At 40.5% G+C, this 17,907-nt stretch overlaps 1 protein-coding gene across 3 annotated transcripts in view; it reads right to left on the bottom strand.

Annotated features, from left to right (window-relative positions):
• Positions 1 to 17,907, bottom strand: part of STOX2 (storkhead box 2) — a 142,924-nt gene that overhangs the window by 13,481 nt on the left and 111,536 nt on the right. For 2 of the 3 annotated variants that reach the window (XM_061992899.1, XM_061992900.1), the window contains exon 2: positions 952 to 1,104. In XM_061992899.1, the coding sequence (XP_061848883.1) occupies positions 952 to 1,104 (153 nt within the window). Of the gene's footprint in view, positions 1 to 951; positions 1,105 to 7,595; positions 7,730 to 17,907 lie in introns of all 3 variants that reach the window. The other variant, XM_061992901.1, reaches the window with a different exon arrangement.

Below are 17,907 nucleotides of genomic sequence, written 5' to 3'. Positions count from 1 at the left end.
TGTATTCTGAAGAGTATACCAGCGTTTACGAATACAGGAATTTTATCTATGGCTCTCTAAACATTTTAGTCATGGAGAGAACTGTCCAAAAAAAGCAAAAAAAACCCCACCAAACCCAGCAGCAGAGAAGCAAAAGTCAGAACTGTGTCCAAGGCAGCTCTGAAAATCCATGGAAACCAGGTGGACAACATAATTTCAGTTAATCTCTCCCTGAAGCAAGCACATCATCATCATTGGACTCTTACTACTTGCATCAGGCCACATCAGTTTTGAGAGCCTAGATTTTTTTTTTTGTCTGAGGTCAAGAAATACATGTGGGAAGCCTGCTCTTTAAGAAAGAATGCTCTATATGGAGATGTCCATGAGGTTATCTCTATTGAGACTGTACAATGACATTTGAACTGGTTGAATGAAGTCAATACAGCTCTTCCAAGTTAGCTTACTACTGGCCTGAAAGCCACAAGGTGGAATAAGTCTGCTCTGGCTATGACACATGCTTTGTTTTCTGTAACTACTAAAGAAGTCCCAAACTCTTCTGACTATGATAATGAAGAAGGTTATTTTGTGAAAAACATCACAAACAAGCTTATTCTGACACTAGTCTGAAAAAAGAAACAAGTCAGTACAGTTTGCTGTTTAGTACTTCAAGTAATTTTTAATATTTACATCAAGTCAGGAATTAACTCTGCAAAATGCATCTCACACAAACAGCCCTGTCAAAGAGAACTCAATTCTCTGTATGTTTGAGAATAAAGAAAAAGTTATTAAGATTAGCACCCTAAAGCCTCTTTTTACTATCGGGTAATATCTCAGTATTAATGAATATTCTCATCCAGAAGAGTGAATATTCTCATCCAGAAGAGTGCCTACCCTTTTGGGTAGGCAGTAGGGCATCTTTACCTGCACTTTTACATGCATCCACCTGACCAATGATTTATTATTTCCAGTTACCTGGGAAGCAGGTTGTTAGGTGCTCCATTAGTGCTTCTTGTGTGACTTGTTTTCGGGCAGAGTTCATTGCTGAGATGGCCAGGCAAAGGATTTCCCCAAGTGGAATAAACTGTGACTGACTGATGGGAGACATGCTGATGGGTGATACATCACCTGTAAAAAGGCAACAGATGTGCAATGAAACGTTTTGTTTAAAATTCTGTTGAGATACAACCAGAGAAGCAGCACACAGCTCTCTAGTTTTTGTACTGAGCTGGGGATAAAACCCTTACAGAAGAAAATCATCCAACAGCTTATTTCAAAACTTAGACACGGTGAATATTGGAAAATGGGAAGTATTCACTAGGCAGACATAGTTTCTCAAAGGGTGCAATAGACAGATTCAGAAAAATACCAACACATTAGCACTTAGGATTGCAAAACCTTGTGCTTGAATATCCTACCAGCTAACTGCACCAACAAAATTGCTGCATGTACTTCTCTGGACATAAAAGGGGAAATTTCCCCCCCTGCTTTCAGAGGCCAGTGGTATGGACCACACACAATTTCCCCTTCATAGAATACTTTTTCTTAATAGTAACAAAGATGAGGAAAGAAAACATTGCTAAGTTAATGAATAACATTTTCATACTCTCTAAAGGCACAAAAGCATCAAACACCGTAAGACAAATACTCTGAATCTCTCCTGAATCTACATGTCAAGTGTCTTTGTACAGACTACATATTTTTGAGAAGTTTTAATGGTTCCAGGATGACCTGAAAATTAACTTTGTTGTAACTTTTCTCACATTTTATTTTAAAATAATTCATTAACTCACATTTAATTGAACTATCTTAAAAATAAGTTATAGTAGAAATTACAATTTGATAACATTAGCATGACTCTACAAATAAATACATATACATGTGCATTAGATTCTGCTCTCTACCATCTCTCAAAGTGGTAACAGTTCCCCAGTGATTTCAAACAGAGGGAGGTAGCAGCTAAAAGATTTCCTTTACCAGTGGAAAAAGAATAATAAAGAGTAACAGATAGAACGAGGAGTGGTTGACTACGAATCCTGTTCTGGCCAAAACTCCATCAATAGCCAGGGATTCAGTTTTACCTAAGTGGCTTTGAAATCTCAGGAAAAGCATCCCATTTCTGCTGACATGGAACAATACCTTGTGATCAAATCAGGAATCAAATTACTGGAAAATAATTCAAACTTAAACTTTCTGCCACAATTTAGAGGATGTAATATTTGCCCTAGTAATTCTATATTCCTATTACAGCTACTAAAGAGGAACAGTAATTTCTAAAAGTGATTATCAAAATGTATTTAACTTTGCATTATACACAGCATTTTGGAAAAAAATTCGGTGGGAGTAGCAAATTGCATAACTGCTTCAGTGAGACTTATGAGCAATATTTTTCAATACACCAGCTGTACAATCTGTTGTACAACAGTGATACACATTACACAAGATTGAAAACACACATTTCTGCTATGCTGTCTTCTGATTGCTTCTGTTTAATCAGCCTTGATCAGATCAATGCTGCAAACCCAATACAGCAGCTTTCCTCCAGCCTCAACACAGTGTCCTCCAAGATCCTCCACATTCTCATATGACCACACAATGATGACCTTAAAATAGAAACTTTCCTGGACTTTTTCTTTTTTTTTTTCACATAAACCTGAAAAGTTCCTGCCATGTGCTTTACAGACAATGGCAATCAACAAGATCATAGGCAGCTTACAGGGGAACGTGGGCAATATGCTTTCATATGACTTGTGAGCAAACACCATTTGTCCCCTCATAATTTGAGAACAAAGAAAAAAAAATCACAGTTATTTTATTACTGTTTACTAAGAATTATACTTGCTGCCAGCTTAAACTTGTTCATAGACAAATATTTGTAATCAGCCAGATACATGAGTTTACCAACTTTGATCAACAGTCACCTGTATTTTGTGTAGGGCTTCAGTTTCTTTACTGATTTGTGTCATGGCTGAAAAGCATTAGAATTATGATAAGAACTATGCAGATTTAGCTAACCAATTTAAGAAATTACTGTCTTTCACACAGAGATTTTCTGTGTCATGGGTATCCTTGTGAGCACTACTGAGTTCATTGCAACATCGAACAGATTGGCATTATATTGCCCTCAGTTGAGATTAAACCTTATCAGGTTCAGTGGGCACTGAAACAGGCTCCCCTGGTAGCTTTCAGGGCATCCAGGGGAAGGATAGAACTTGTTGAATTATTTTATCTGGATCATCAAAGACCTGGCAACTTCTTAAACTAAAGCACTGTGACAGGAATAACCCTGTGCCTACTCCCAGTCACACACTCCCACTGCTGCCTATGCAGGTGCCAGGATGGGACAGTGGGAGGAAGACGTCTTTCTTCCCCTTGCACTTGAAAGGATCCACTCATAGTTAACCAGAATGGTATTTAGGATGCAGGGAATGGGCCTTCATACTGTAATCATCTTCCTGACATGGAAAAGGGACTCGAGGAAGGTTATACGTGAAGCCTAGTAAGTGTTGCTAAGTTCTGTAGGTTTGCTCTGCAGCCTCTCAGCTGCCCCCAGAGCAGTGACTAGAGAACTCAAACCAATTACTCTGCTCACCCCCGGAAGCAGCCCAAAGCTCTCACCTGACTGCCAAGAGCCTGCAGAGATCCACCTCTGGGATCACTCTGGGACTTGTGAACTTAAAACAGGCTAAGTACAAGTTAAGAAATAATAAAGTTTACTTGGATTTTAGTAACCTTGCACTTTGCACAATCTTTCCCTTCAAAGCTGGACTCCAGCATGCAATTGCTTTTCTAGGTTAGTGTGCAGAAAACACTCAAGTCTTCACATTTGACTCCTGCCAGTTGGGCTCCTGTCAACAGAAACACGCCACGAGTTTCCACCAAAATACTAACTACACTTCACATCACTCATCAATATCAAACATTCAGTATTGGTTCCTAATTTTAACACAACCTTTAGTAAAGTATGCTATAGTTACACCAAGGTAACATACGCCCTGCTTGCAAATATTTGGAAGCTTAATGACCATTTAATTAACTTCAAAAACTACTATAACTCTCCACAAAATCATAATTTAAATGGCTTTAAATGCAACAGAAATGGCTAACAGATATTGGTTTATGTGAAAACCTTTATTTCTGTTTTGTAAATGCCAATTCAGTCTTATTCTTTTCCACTCAGTGCTTTTCAACCTTCTTCACTATGACAAGCGAACTCTTGTTTCACCTCTGCTGTGCCAGAATTACCTCTGTAGCTTGTTGTCCGTAACTGTCTACTGAAGATAGTTACTGGCTCTTGGTTTAAAAATGCTAGCACTCTTCTGTAAACCTTTTAGCAGACCTAGTGGTAGAAAGCCAAAACCTTCACGCAGGGAGGCTCTAATTTGCCAAGTTTTACCTTAACTACTCTGTGGCTCTGGGAAATCACAAGTGCTCTGTGGTTATAGTGAAGCAAACAAACTTCTTCGATGCCCAACAACAGAAAATATCTTGTATCTACGATTTAATATATTAACATCAGTTACGTGCATAAATACTGTTTAGCCTGTTGAACACAAGGTTTACTACAACTTCTTTAGGGAAGATCTGTTTAAAAAAAAAATCAAATGTGCCTTTCGTAATTTCTTTTTTAAAGACCACATCACTTGCATAAAACATCTAGCATATGGCTCCTGTTAGCTCCGACTGATGCTTGTCTCAAGCAGCTTTCCTTTGAAATCAAATTACTATCCTTGACTTTCATATGTTTATGTCCCAAATTAAATGGAAACCAGAGCTCAGAAAGCACTTTTCACCAGCTGACTACATGTTTTGTTTAAATACAAGATATACATCTCAACATATATCTCTATATATTGTTTTTCGCTCTGTTTCTGTCTTTACAAACTTTAAAGAATTTCTTTCAGAAAAAAGTTTTCTGGGCTTCTTAAGTGGCACTTAAATTTTAAAAAACGTTCAAGCACATAGCAAACAATAAATGGGATTTGTCCTCATTTATGCCTTGGGGGTGTAGTGCTACCCAGTGGGGAAAAAATAATTATTGTTACTTAGAACAAAAGACTACGCAGCACATAAAATAAACACTTAGCTCTGACATAGCACATTTTTTCCGTGCTTTTCAAAACATTCTGAAAAACTGGATAACCATAACTGTGTTTAACATACAGATGAGAAAGTAACAGGGCTGAGAATAAAAATTCACCCATCCTGAACACATACCAGTCAGAATCTTCCTGTGCCAGTTTATCTAGTGTCTCTATTCTCTGAAAGTCTGGGTACCACCATCACCTTGGGAGAAAATAAGGTTGACTATATTCTGCACCACATATCAGCAGTTAAACTGTCAACTACATACCGATGACAGAATTTTTATTAGTGATTCTGCTGCTGGAAATAAGTGACCTGGAAGTCAAACTCCCTTGTCTCATGAAGTTTGCATGAAGATTGCTTGAAAAAAATAACCTCTTGCCTTACAAATGGAACCAATTCTGTACAATCATAGTGAAGGAAAATTAATGAAATCACAATGCAAAACCACACTATATTAGAATTTATACACACCAGTGCCCCAAAATGAGGAACAGATCCTCTGATTACACTCTCTATCCTGTAAAATATAGGAAGTCAAAAACCAGTTTCTCTTCTCCATCCAGCCTCTCAACACCTTTTTAACCTTTTGGTTCACATGTTTTTAAACATAATTTTTAGCCTGGTTTCCACGTGCCAGAGAGGTGGAGCCTCACTAGACAACAGAGATTCTGCAACAAGTGTTTACTATGCATGCTCCATATGCACAGAGCTTCAGGCACAGTCACCTCCTACTAGACAGAAGAGAATGCAGTCAAAACTCACTTGTCAAGGGAAATATGACTTCACTACTTTTGCTGCTTGCAGAACTGTTATTAATCAGAAAATATCAAACTAGAGTACAGTAACTTTATGACACCTCATGATTACAGTGACGGTTGCAATAGAAATCTCCTACAAAAAAATCTTGTTCTGGACAATACAAACCTTTAATTTCACTCTGGGAAGAATTACAGAAAGGTCTTTTTCAAACAAAAGGTAGCTAACAAAACCAGAACTACTGATAACAAGCAAAAAGAAGGCTCTTCAGTTTAGAACATTACCACTTTTTTCCAAGAATCCTGTAAGTTAAACACCTGATGTAGAAAACGCACAAATTCAGCTTTACTTAAAAGAAAGGACAGATGCTGAAGAAGTTACACACGTCTGGCCTGTGTTGCACATTACTCCTTTTTCCACCAAACACTAATGTGACTGAATCCCTCTAATTGCTGAATACTCACACAGATGTAGCAAAAACCCACTTTTCTCATATGAACTCACAACAATGATACATAATTACCATTTTAAGCCAGACAACATATCCATCCCATTTAAAAACAGGAGGGTACAGGAAGAAGACGCAGATTTCTGTGGTATTACCCAGATCATTCTGAAATACCTTGGATCTGCACTAGCACACAAACACAGAACACATTATCATGGAATCACAGAATGTTAAGGGTTGGAAGGGACTTCAAATGATCATCTACTCCAACCCCCCTGCCAGAGCAGGACCACCTAGAGTAGGTCACACAGAAATGCGTCTAAGTGGGTTTTGAATGTCTCCAGAGAAGGAGACCCCACAACCCATCTAGGCAGCCTGTTCCAGTGCATTATATTAGCAGAATCGAAAATAAAAAACACTAGAAGGTGTGCTGCTTGCACTGTTCTCAGCCATATCTAAGTTATCCTTTTAAATCATTTCTGGGAGCATTTTATCAACACAGCTGCAGGTTGTGTTTACTAGACAGTTACAGATATCAGAAGACTGGTAACAATAAGGAAAAAAAACCCCACATTAAAGACTTGTCCATTTATTCGACTTGAAGAGCAGCTTAAACAAAGGCTCAACAAATGCAGTAACACACATTCACTAACCAGGGAGCTCCTTCTGCACCTCTGAAATGCATGCACACCAAAACACACCTTCATTTGCAGACACGGACCATGAACACTTCAAGAATGTGACCTGGTAAGGTGATAACTGCAACTCTAACCAGTCTGAAGAAAACACAGCAACCTTAGTAATGACCAGCTATATGACAAACACTTGAACAAAGTTCTAGTCACTTGCCAGTTGGGAACTTCTACCACGCAAACTGATGTTTTTAATCATTTGAATCCGGGTAAAATCATGATCTCCAGGTCCACCAAATGGCACCACCTTTCAGAAACAGGTCCTAAATTGTTCAGAGCCAGTAGATTTTTTAAAAATGCATTCATGCTATGCATTTCCTGTGATTTTAATTCCTTTTTCTTTGTTCATGTCCTGTGGGCAGCTGCCTCCTGATCCAAAGTGATATCCCAGCACGTGTTACAATTATGATCATAAGAAGTTTCTGCTGGAGCACGGAACTTTCCCAGAGGATTCAGTTGAGAAGATTTTGGTGGTGTTGCTTATCCTGGGAAGGAGGAGGGTGGAACTGTGTTTTTTTTAATATATTGTGTGCTTTAGAATGTGTTTCCTCAAACAATATTTTTCAAATGCATATTTTAACAAATGTCCACGTCTACATTTCTGGCACACAATATGTTAAAAAAGGGGGACTTACCTGAAACCCTATGGTCTGGTTCCATGCTCCAGTACAGTATCCAAAGTAGCTGTGATGTAACAACAATGTGCATATTGGGGCTTTATATCACTGTGGAAGCTGGCTGGCTGCAGCATAGATCAGTGCCACAGGACCTGAAAGAAGAAAAACAAAGCATGCTTTTAGGCAGTAATATGCTGAACACCCACCTCTTTAAAGCAGGAAATAAGGGCTTCCAGAAAATAAAAAAATAATGCAGTATCTATGCAGGTCCACTGAAAGGAATATTATTTCACGCAATTTTCACATAAGCACAAGAAATAAATGGTTAAGAAATGACAGGGGAGGTGGAGGTAAAGAATCTAAAAAGGACTACAAATATAACTCCTACACAGTGTTTTGAAAACATCTCTCTCCTTTTGCCCTATTTCCACAGAACGGCTGGAATCGCGTTCTGACACCGCCCCCTGTTCCAAAGGCACTCACAGGCTTCGCAAAGCACCTTCCCACTGCAGTGCCTCAGGATTCTGCAGTGTCACTCCTCTTCTCCCTGGCTCTCTGCAAAGTGAAGTCATAGGAATGGATCAGCCAACCTGACTTCTCACTACCCTGCCCAGAATCCTTTGTGAACCGAAATGAGTCATCGCTCTGAAAAAATCCACGACGCAACCGTTCCAGGTTTCTCCCTATGTCTGCGCTGGCTTCTTTGTCTTTGAAACCAATTGCCTCTGCTTCTGGAACGGTGCCCAGCTGCATTGTACAGGATTACAAGCCAGCCTCCTCATTAAGTGGACAAGAAAGCTATTTACATGCATTAGTAAAGACAAGTTAAAGATTTAACCCTCTAGTCAACATAAAAAATTACCCATACCATCTTCCTGAAGTAACACACAACCCTCAATGCACAAAGTCACAAATGCAAAGACGTACCTGCGCGCACCCACACACTCACACGGAGCAATATTTACTTAAATTATTTACTATTTTCCACCACACTTACCAGTGTGTATTGATTAAAAAGAAAAATTGACTCTCCTTTGTCGGTCCTGAATAATGCTGCAGACCTGCATGTAACAAACAGCTCTGCTGTACACCGGCTCAAAGTTGTGCTGCTGTAAACTCTTTATCAAAAAATCAGAAGCAGTGGACAAGTTCTTGCAAGCTCACTTTTCATGATCCCATTCACCATTTGGGCTCACAACAAAGTGAGCCCTGAAAACATGCCAGACAGAAAATGTCAAACTGCTCCAAGTGCTGAGAGCCAGCAGAGCTGCTTCAGCTTCTGCTGCTACTGACAAAGAAGGTAATGCTCAGAACGAGGTCACTGTGTCAGGATCTTACGCCCAGTGCTAGGTTTTCCTTTGCTTGTTAAGCTAAAGCATCATGAAAAGGCAGAAGAAGAGGTAGGAACAGTGTGTGATGACAAACAGTTGCTGGTGTTTTGGAGAAATACTGTTAGCTGTTTCAGGATTTTCCCTTTTAACATTTGAAAACAACCTTTACTGGAGAAGAACTGTTTCTAGTTGTGATCTAGTCATCAGAATGAGAAGACCAGTATGCACAGACGGGTGGGCAAACAAAAAAAGAAGTGCTGCCACAAGGCACTTTAAAGATTCCTGTATCCTACGCACTCTGAAATAGTTTGAAGCATTGTATACACATAGTCTGATATGTATGACAGTCTTGTGAAGGGGAGGCTGACGGGAGACACAACCACTCTCAAGCTACCTGAAATAAGGCTGTAGCAAGGTGGGGGTCAGTCTCTTCTCCCAAGCAACAAGTGATAGGACAAGAGGAAATGGACTCAAGTTGCACCAGGAGGCTTAGATTGGATCTTAGGAAAAACTTCACCAAGAGGGTTGTTAAGCATTGGACCAGGCTGCCCCTGGAGTCACCATCCCTGGAGGTATTTAAAAGATGTGCAGATGAGGTGCTGAGGGACATGGCCTAGTGGCAGGCTTGGCAGTGTCAGGTTAGTGGTTGGACTCAATGCTCTTAAAGGTCTTTTCCAACCAAGCAATTCTGTGATTCTATGATCCATAAAATCTTGAAAAATAGTACTTCAGGACTCATCTGTGCTGTGCTGGAACAGGCAGCTCTCTTAGGTTCTCCTCTAAACGAACACACCAGGTGTTTAGGACTGAACAAAACCACGAATGTCATCATCTCCCTATGCTGCAAGCTCCCTATGCAGCTACCCTGGCAGTGGAAGAGTCAAATCCAGCCTAAAATTTCAAGTAAATTAGCTGGGTTACACAACTAGCAAACCACTTTTGTTTACAGGGACTGTTATGCAGCACAGCAATATTATAAACAGGCTAATTTACAAGTGTAAGGTAAGCTGGGTGCTTCTCTACACCTGTAGTTAGGCAGTAGCCAAGATCTCAGCATTAAAAGTTGGGCTTTTGATACACACACAGTCATCAATTTCAGTGTTCCCTGAAAGGCCACATTCCAGGAAATCTTCCTTAAACTTTACAGGAGTTTTACCTTCCCTGGGGCTGCAGGATCAGCCACAAAGCCTCTAATGAATCCAACTTGGCATTTGCAATGTTTGGGTCCCCCAGGATCTTCCTGAGGAAACGCTGGTTGTTTGTCTGCTAAGCCCACAATCCCTTCACAGCAATGAAACTTATTCCAAGCAGAAAAATTTCTGTGGGCTCAAAAGTGAATTACAACAGGCACCTACTGAAAGAAAACACAAAAACTTCATTCTGCTTTTCATTTGCACCAGGCAACATTCATGCAAAGTTAAATATCTGGGCTTGTGCGTGCAGTATTGTTTTTGCACACACACACGAGTTCTCTCACTAACAGTCACACTGTTACGCTGCTATCACCAATGTTAAAACGCTAGTGGAAAAACAGGTAAAGGTAATACCATAGTCCAAATATCCTTTTTCCAACAAATTTCTCAGGCACTTTGTATTGGGCTTGTGTAGTAAAAGTTTTGGTAGTGGGGTGCTAACAGGGGTGGCTTCTGTGTGAAGCTGCTAGAAGCTTCTCCGATGTCTGATAGAGTCATTTCCAACAGCTCCAAAATGGACCCACCATCGGCCAAGGCTGAGCCAGTTGGCAACAGTGATGGTTCCTCTGGGATGGCATACTTAAGAAGGGGAAAAGAAAAGATGTGCAAGATTGCAGCCAGAGAGGAGTGAGACATATGACAGAAACAACTCTGTAGACAAGGTCAGTGAAGACAGAGAGGGAGGAGGTGCTCCCACTCCCAGAGCAGAGATGCCACTGAGGCTGTGGTGAAGACCCTGTGAATCTGTGGAGAAAGGAGTCCATGCTGGAGCAGGTTTGCTGGCAGGACTTGTCACTCTGTGGGGGACCCACACTGGAGCAGTTAATGAAGAACTGTAGCCCACGGGAAGGACTCACATTGGAGAAGTTCATGGAGGACTATCTGTCATGGCAGGGACCCCACGCTGGAGCAGGGGAAGTGTGAGGATGTGAGTTCTCCCTCTCTGGTGCAAGGAGTAGCACAGACAACGTGTGATGAACTGACAGTAATCCCCTTTCTCCAGCACTGCTCAGGGAGAAGGAGGTAGAGAATCTGGGAGAAAGTTGAGCCCAGGAAGAAGAGAGGAGTGCACTAACACTTCAATCAGTATTAAGAACAGCAAGAAGTGCTGATACCTCAAGCATGGCAGAAAGCGAAAGTGAAAGGAGAGACCAGTAGCAGGGAAAATGTAAATGAGACTGTTTAGAAGAGCAGACGTTGATGGATTAACCAGCACTGTCATTACCAGTGATGCGATTGCAGTATGACCTCAGAGGAGGAAGGCCTAGCCAAAATACCCATATGCGCTTCCCAATCAAGGCAGCCGCTCTGTTCTTCCATCCCACGTCTCCCTCACAGCACGAGAAGAAGTTGATACCAAAACAAAAGCTGCCTTATTGACAGAGTATGGCACGAATACACCATATAATTATCTCTGTGTAACTACATGCACACATGTACATCCAAAGACATCAGTACAGAACATAGCACAGTTCTGATTACAGTCACCATGCACTGAGAAAGCAGAAGATCCCTTTCTCTTCATTTGAACACACATTGATTGCGTTGAACACCGACTCCTTTGTCAAACTCCATATTTTTGAGCCCTCTTGAGCCAGAGCCAGGGCCTGGGATTCTCTTCCTTTGCCACAGCCTTTTCACTATCACCAGAGGGAAACTGAAGAAGAGGTAAGGAACGTGCTCAAATCAGGAGGTTGAGAAGAACAAAAAAAGATTAAAAAAAGAATATTGCTGAAAGATGACAAGAAGGTTTGCAAAAGCATGAGAAAATTCAGACTATTTCAGTGGATCCCAAATTTCAGAGGCTAAAATCAGCCATTGGTACTCAGCATTCAGAGCCTGTAGCTGCCAGAAATGAAGGTCATTACCACTATGACTAGTTCTACAAGAACCAACTTCACAAAGCAGGAAGCACCCAAACACTGGACCAGGCACACAACCCATGAACCCCATGGCCCAAGAAGAAACCAGACTAAGGAACATCAGACAGACACAAACATAAACTTAGATTTCTTTAGGAAATCTCTTCATACTAAAAATTTCAACATATTAGTGCTCCACTAATAACAACTTATTTGCAGTATGCTAATAAGTTCCACTGATCTATTTGAACAAATGTCCTGGTTATTTAGGAAAGCACTTACAAAAACACAAGAGGCAATATGATCAAGGTAGAAAATTCATCAATATCCCAAGAAGTAAGGCACACCTGTCTTTGTGCTAATGCTGTCTAGGAGCTTAAGTACTCTTCTTCATTTTTTTTCCTCTCACTGCTCACACCCCACCATCTTTGTAGGGAACGTACCTCCCTTCCTTTAGACCTCATTCCACTGGCTTTTAAAAAAGCATGCTCTTTTAGTGTTCTTTTCTATGTCTGTCCCTCTGTTCCTTTAATCTTTCTAGAGGGCTCTCCTACATTCACTTTAACCTAACTTTTCTTTATAAAGCAACAACCAGAATTCTGCACCATATTCCAGCATTCCAGCTAACCTGTCACTCAGGGAAATACCCTGCCCTACACATAACAAGAACAAAACTTGCTTTTTTCACGGCACACTGGTGTTTCACCATGATCTCCTAACTGAACAACCAGTTCCAGGTATCTTTTTTATGCTACCTGCAACTAATGAATTTGAAAAAAATATTCCTGGGTTTGACTCCCAAGGCCATAAAGTTGCTCATTATACAGCTTACTCTATGGATATGATTAAAGATCTTTGACCATCTAGTTCTTATTTGTTATCCATTTTTAAAGCATTTCCACTTTATCACATGCTAAAGAACGTCATAACAACTGAAATGAAAAACAAACAATACTTTAAATATTACCCAATGCAGGACAGAACCATAATTCAGTGTCACACTTGCTAATAAAACAACTCAGTAAACAGCATTTTCAATGAACTCACCAAGTCTTCAGTGGAAAAACAAAGCAAACCACAGAACTCCCTCCTCCAAAAGGCCAGTAGGTAAAACAATTGTCCTTTTAGAATTTGACTGCTAAAAGTGACTTCTTTAAATTATAGTTCACTGGAAAGTATGCAATATTTTAGACCACACAGAACAATTCTCTAACAGATTTTGTAACTAGGACCACGGGACAAGATGGGAGGAGGGTTTGTTTTTTGTTTCTTTTGAATAGAAACCTACTACTATTAATTTGATTAATGTTAAAGCTGTATTTTCATCAACCACACCAACACTCCACACCCTCAAAAAACAAAGCCTGCCTGTTTTCTGGCAGAAAACAGTAAATGCAAGGAAAGACAGAAGCATTACAAAAATCTGACGCTAGAGGAGATCTGGCAAGAGAGTGCACACACAAGAAACAAAAGAAAAAACAACAACCAACCAATGACAAATATAGATGGGTTTTTTTAGGGTGGAAATTTTGTAAAGGCTGAGAACGTGGCTGTTGAACATAATAATCAGCCTTAGCCACATGTTCTTCACTATGCTCATCAGTTCAGCCAGAACACATTTTCAGTGCGGCTGGGGATGTTGCAGAAAGTATTCAACAAAAGTCTAGTCAGCAGTTAAAATTCCGGAAAGGTGAAGGGATGATTAGTAATATAATCTAACGACACAGTGCACCCTCTCTTACTTATATCCATGAAAGGATTTTCACCCCAAAGATGACACTTGTAGTGGTTACAGCTTTTCAAACAGATAGCAATGACTGGCAGATAACTTCAGGTTAAAACAAGAACCTGCAACACTGAACACAAGTCCCACGGTACTACAGAACCCTTTAACCGTCCAGATTTCCCTGGATAGGAGAGAATTGATGAAAAGATCAGGCATGGAATCAGTTAAAATAGTGCAGAAGTGGTTTTAAAAATACAAGGTTAGGCACCCCAAAGACTTACCAGTTGAGAGTTTACTGGGTCATTTTTCCCCCCCCATCTTAGAAAGTAGAGTTTTCACTGCAGCTGGAGTACATTTAAGACGCTGTACTTTGATTCTTATTAAACAAAAATATCTTGCACCCTGCTACATGAAGTAGCTGTATTAGGATATTCTGCCCCTATACTCTACCTGTGTGGGGTAGATGCAGCAGCCACCGTTTCCCACAACGGCTCAAGATACTTTCAAATTCTGTCCTTTGGTCTCCCCTATATGTGCATCAGTCGTGAGGATGGGAACATGGGAAACACCACAGTACAACAATTCAGCAACTCACCAAATCCGCTGCTGATGCTGGTCAAGCATCTATAGCAAGCAGAGAAAACAAACTGCACACGTTGTCACTAGCGTATGATGAATCTTAAAGGGAAATGCTCCTGTTCCAGGCAGAAACAGTCCTTTTGAGATCCTCAAAGACTTGTGGATTTTCTTTTTTTTTTCCCCTAATTAGTATGACTATCAGCAAATGCAGCAATCAAAAACCATATCCCCAAACAAATGACAGTACCAGGAACTAGGGGTTCCTACAATTAAATAACTTGCTAGAATAGAAGTTTCTTCCTGACCATTTCACATGGGTGTTGCTTCTCAGCTTTATTGAGTACACATTATATTACAGGAAGCAGTAAACCAAAACCTGCAACAAGTATTTTACTATTACAACGGTAACACCTCCCTGACTCCTGCTTTTTTCTAAGTGAAATTTCAGGAATCTGAAAATCTCCCTGTATGTGAGCCATAAAACGGAACACACTACCCAAAACAAAGATGAAATTACCAATCCCACAGACAGAGCTCCTTGCATGACTTCTTACATACCTCCTAATGTACAGTTTTATGATTAGACTTTTAATTACCATCCCCCCAACTCATCTAACACATTCACCACTGACTCCAACAATGTGCAGACCATGTTGCTAAAAAATTTATGAAATCTAATGTGCTTGAGCACAATTTTTCCCAGTGTTCACTGCACTGCGTTACACCATGTTGCTGATGTCACTATTTTGCAGAGTTGCTCAGCTGCTTTGCTCAGCTGTTGCCAGTGCCTTCTGAAGTCCTCCTCAGCAGTCTTAATGAACCTAACCAACTGTGATCTGACTGACAGAGTACCAAGGACTCTTCATCATCCATTCCATCCTTCAGATTTCTAACATAGCTATTAAAACTCAAACATTTGGTATTGATCTCCACTGCAAAGAACACTGTTAACCCTTTCCAAGGACAAGAACTGTCTGTTCTTTTCTTCTTCTTTGTTTTCTAAACTGAGCACAATGAGACTTCTGTCTTGAACTTTCACCAAACATTTATAAAGCACCAGAGCATGGAAGAGTCCTGTGCTCCCCAAGTGTTGCTATGACCCAGTTTTCTGGAAGATGAGAACACATAAAAATAGTCGTGTCTTTGCCGTCTTAGTACAGAGACCTAAACTAGGATATCAAGACTAGATTCCTAAAACAGTCTCAGGAGCCAATGACATAAAGTTACACCGAACTAAACTAAAAGGCTAACAAAAAGAGATTTGGGATAACTTCCTGAACATGTTTGGCAAGAAGCCACTGGACACAGAGAGAAAGCCACATGTAACAAAATACTGAGATCAAATAGCATAGGAGATGTGTATTTCCAGGCTCTGACTGACAACATTTTGTCATAGCAAGATAGTATTTTCTTTACCCACATTAAAACAACAACAAAAATGTCATTCCGTATCTTGTCATTATGTTGTCATTCCTTATTCTGGACTGTAAGAAAAAAGGCTTACAATTACTGCCATATTCTTTCAATGAGCTACCCCCACAGGCAGTACTTTTAACTCACCCAGACCTCATGGGCCCAAGGGCATGACTCCATATTTAGAAGGGTAAGAAGCATCTGTGTCAGAGCCAGAGCTTGACAAAGCTCTCTGCTGCAAAAGCATTTCTGTTCATCAGACCACTGCATCACACATGGTGAAGGAACAGGGCACGTCCCTCTCCCTACTCGGTTACCCTCTTTCAGAGGCTGGAACCGTTGTGCAGGCCAGGCTTACAGAAGATGTGTATTAGTCTTAAAAGCATTTTTTAAGACTTCTGCCGTTTCTCCTGACAGTTTGGTACCTGTAAGTTTTAGTCTTAAAGAGCTGATGTAGAAGCTACTTAAAGAAAAACCTAAGCTATACGGATTGAATTAGCAGCAGCAAGAGACTGGAGAGAAAAACAAGAAACAATATAAGCAAGAAAAAATACAAGAAAGGTTAAAAGGAAACCCAAGGAAAGAAATGATTTTTGTTTGATTCCTAAAGCAGGTGATGCAGCACATGTGACCTTACTGATGAAAGAAGACTTGTTAAAAGAACCCAAATGCTTAGTGGGGCTAAATAGAAGCAGGAATAATAACCAAATTATTAGAAATAAAATTAGTACTTCCAGCTATAGGAAGCCTGGGAGAATATAAGGGTCTACAGGACTGCTGGAATAAGGAAAGCAGGAAAGGCTGCATGCATCAGCAAAGAAAGAAGCAAACAAAAGGGCAATTGTTTTGTGAAGGCCCATCTGCATGTGCTCTGCATCCACTTGGTGCTTGCCTTTGTTTTGTTTTCTAGGCCGACCTTCACCCCATGCCACACAAAGGACTGAATGAAAGCCTCACAGTCTCAATTAAAAGCCTGAGAGAACAAAGGTATCTGCTGCTGCAGCCCAAAGCCTGAGTTCAAGTGGCAAGGGCCCATGGAGTAAGCATCCTGGCTGCTCAGGCATGAGCCAGATCGCCTGGCTCCGGCCCAGGGAACCGTCATCCTCCCTGGGCCTGTAGTGAGCCCCCTCAGTGCCTGCCACAGGCAGGACAACTAAAACAAAAATGTTTAGCTTGCTCTGCAAAAGTCTGCTCTTCAGCTTTTATGATGACAGATCAAAGCTAGGAGAAGGCTGGGAGCTCACAGGACAGTGAAGAAAAGTTGAGAGTAATGCAGTCATGTGCATGCTAATAGGGAGCATACCAATGGCTAAGGCCTTTTGACCCACAACACGTGCTAACAAGAAAGCCTGTCACCACCAACACTGTCTGCAGAAGTGGTCTGCTGCTTTATGAGAACCTCTTCAAAACACACATGCATGTAGTTTCTCTGAAGAAGGTGTAACCCACAAAAGCTTGAAAATGCGAGACTGCCCGAAGCCCATCCTGCGTGCCATGTGTGGTCTGCAAAGCCTCTGCACGAGGCTCAGGATTTTTTTCTTTCTATTGTGGTATTTTAATTCTGGTACTACATTTAATTGAGGTATGGCAACACAGATTTTTTTTTAGGCAACATCCAGTTTGGTACACTCTCTGCCTGCAATTTGGGGAACACCTGTGTGACAGAGATTAAGATGGAAACTGAACCTAAGGCTTTGGTCTAAAAGACATTTTTACTGCCAGAATCATCTTGATGTAAATCTCCATTTTTTCTGGAATAAGAGTGGGTGCTTTTAACCTGATTTAGCTAATACAGCTTCCAAAAGTTGTACCAATGGGGGCAGTTGCACATGCATAATTCTGCTAAACTCCTCTGCATGACCTTTCATATCACACATTAAAAACTGAAAAACAAAAATGGAACAATGAACAGTGAAAATAAAATACTAATTTTATTAGAGGTAAGAGTGTGTCTTCCATTTGTTCAATCACGCTCCCTCATATATTCAAAAAGTGAATGTTAAAACACAGGAGTTATCCTTTTACTAATACTTTTTCCTGGAGTCCAACAGCACCACTGTTGAAGATAACCACGACATTTTGACTTCTAAGCACTACTTCTCTGAAAACTTTCTGCTGTGGTGAAAGGCAGATATACTAAAGGAGCCAAATTTGGTTCCTACTGCCATATGCTGTTTCTAATAGTCACAGCTTTAAGTTTCAAAACTGATGCAGATTTGCACTTCC

This window comes from Colius striatus, chromosome 3 (assembly GCF_028858725.1).
Source record: "Colius striatus isolate bColStr4 chromosome 3, bColStr4.1.hap1, whole genome shotgun sequence".
NCBI lineage: Eukaryota > Metazoa > Chordata > Aves > Coliiformes > Coliidae > Colius > Colius striatus.
The sequence above is the reverse complement of the archived record's forward strand: the minus strand, read 5'-3'. Positions and strand labels throughout refer to the sequence as shown.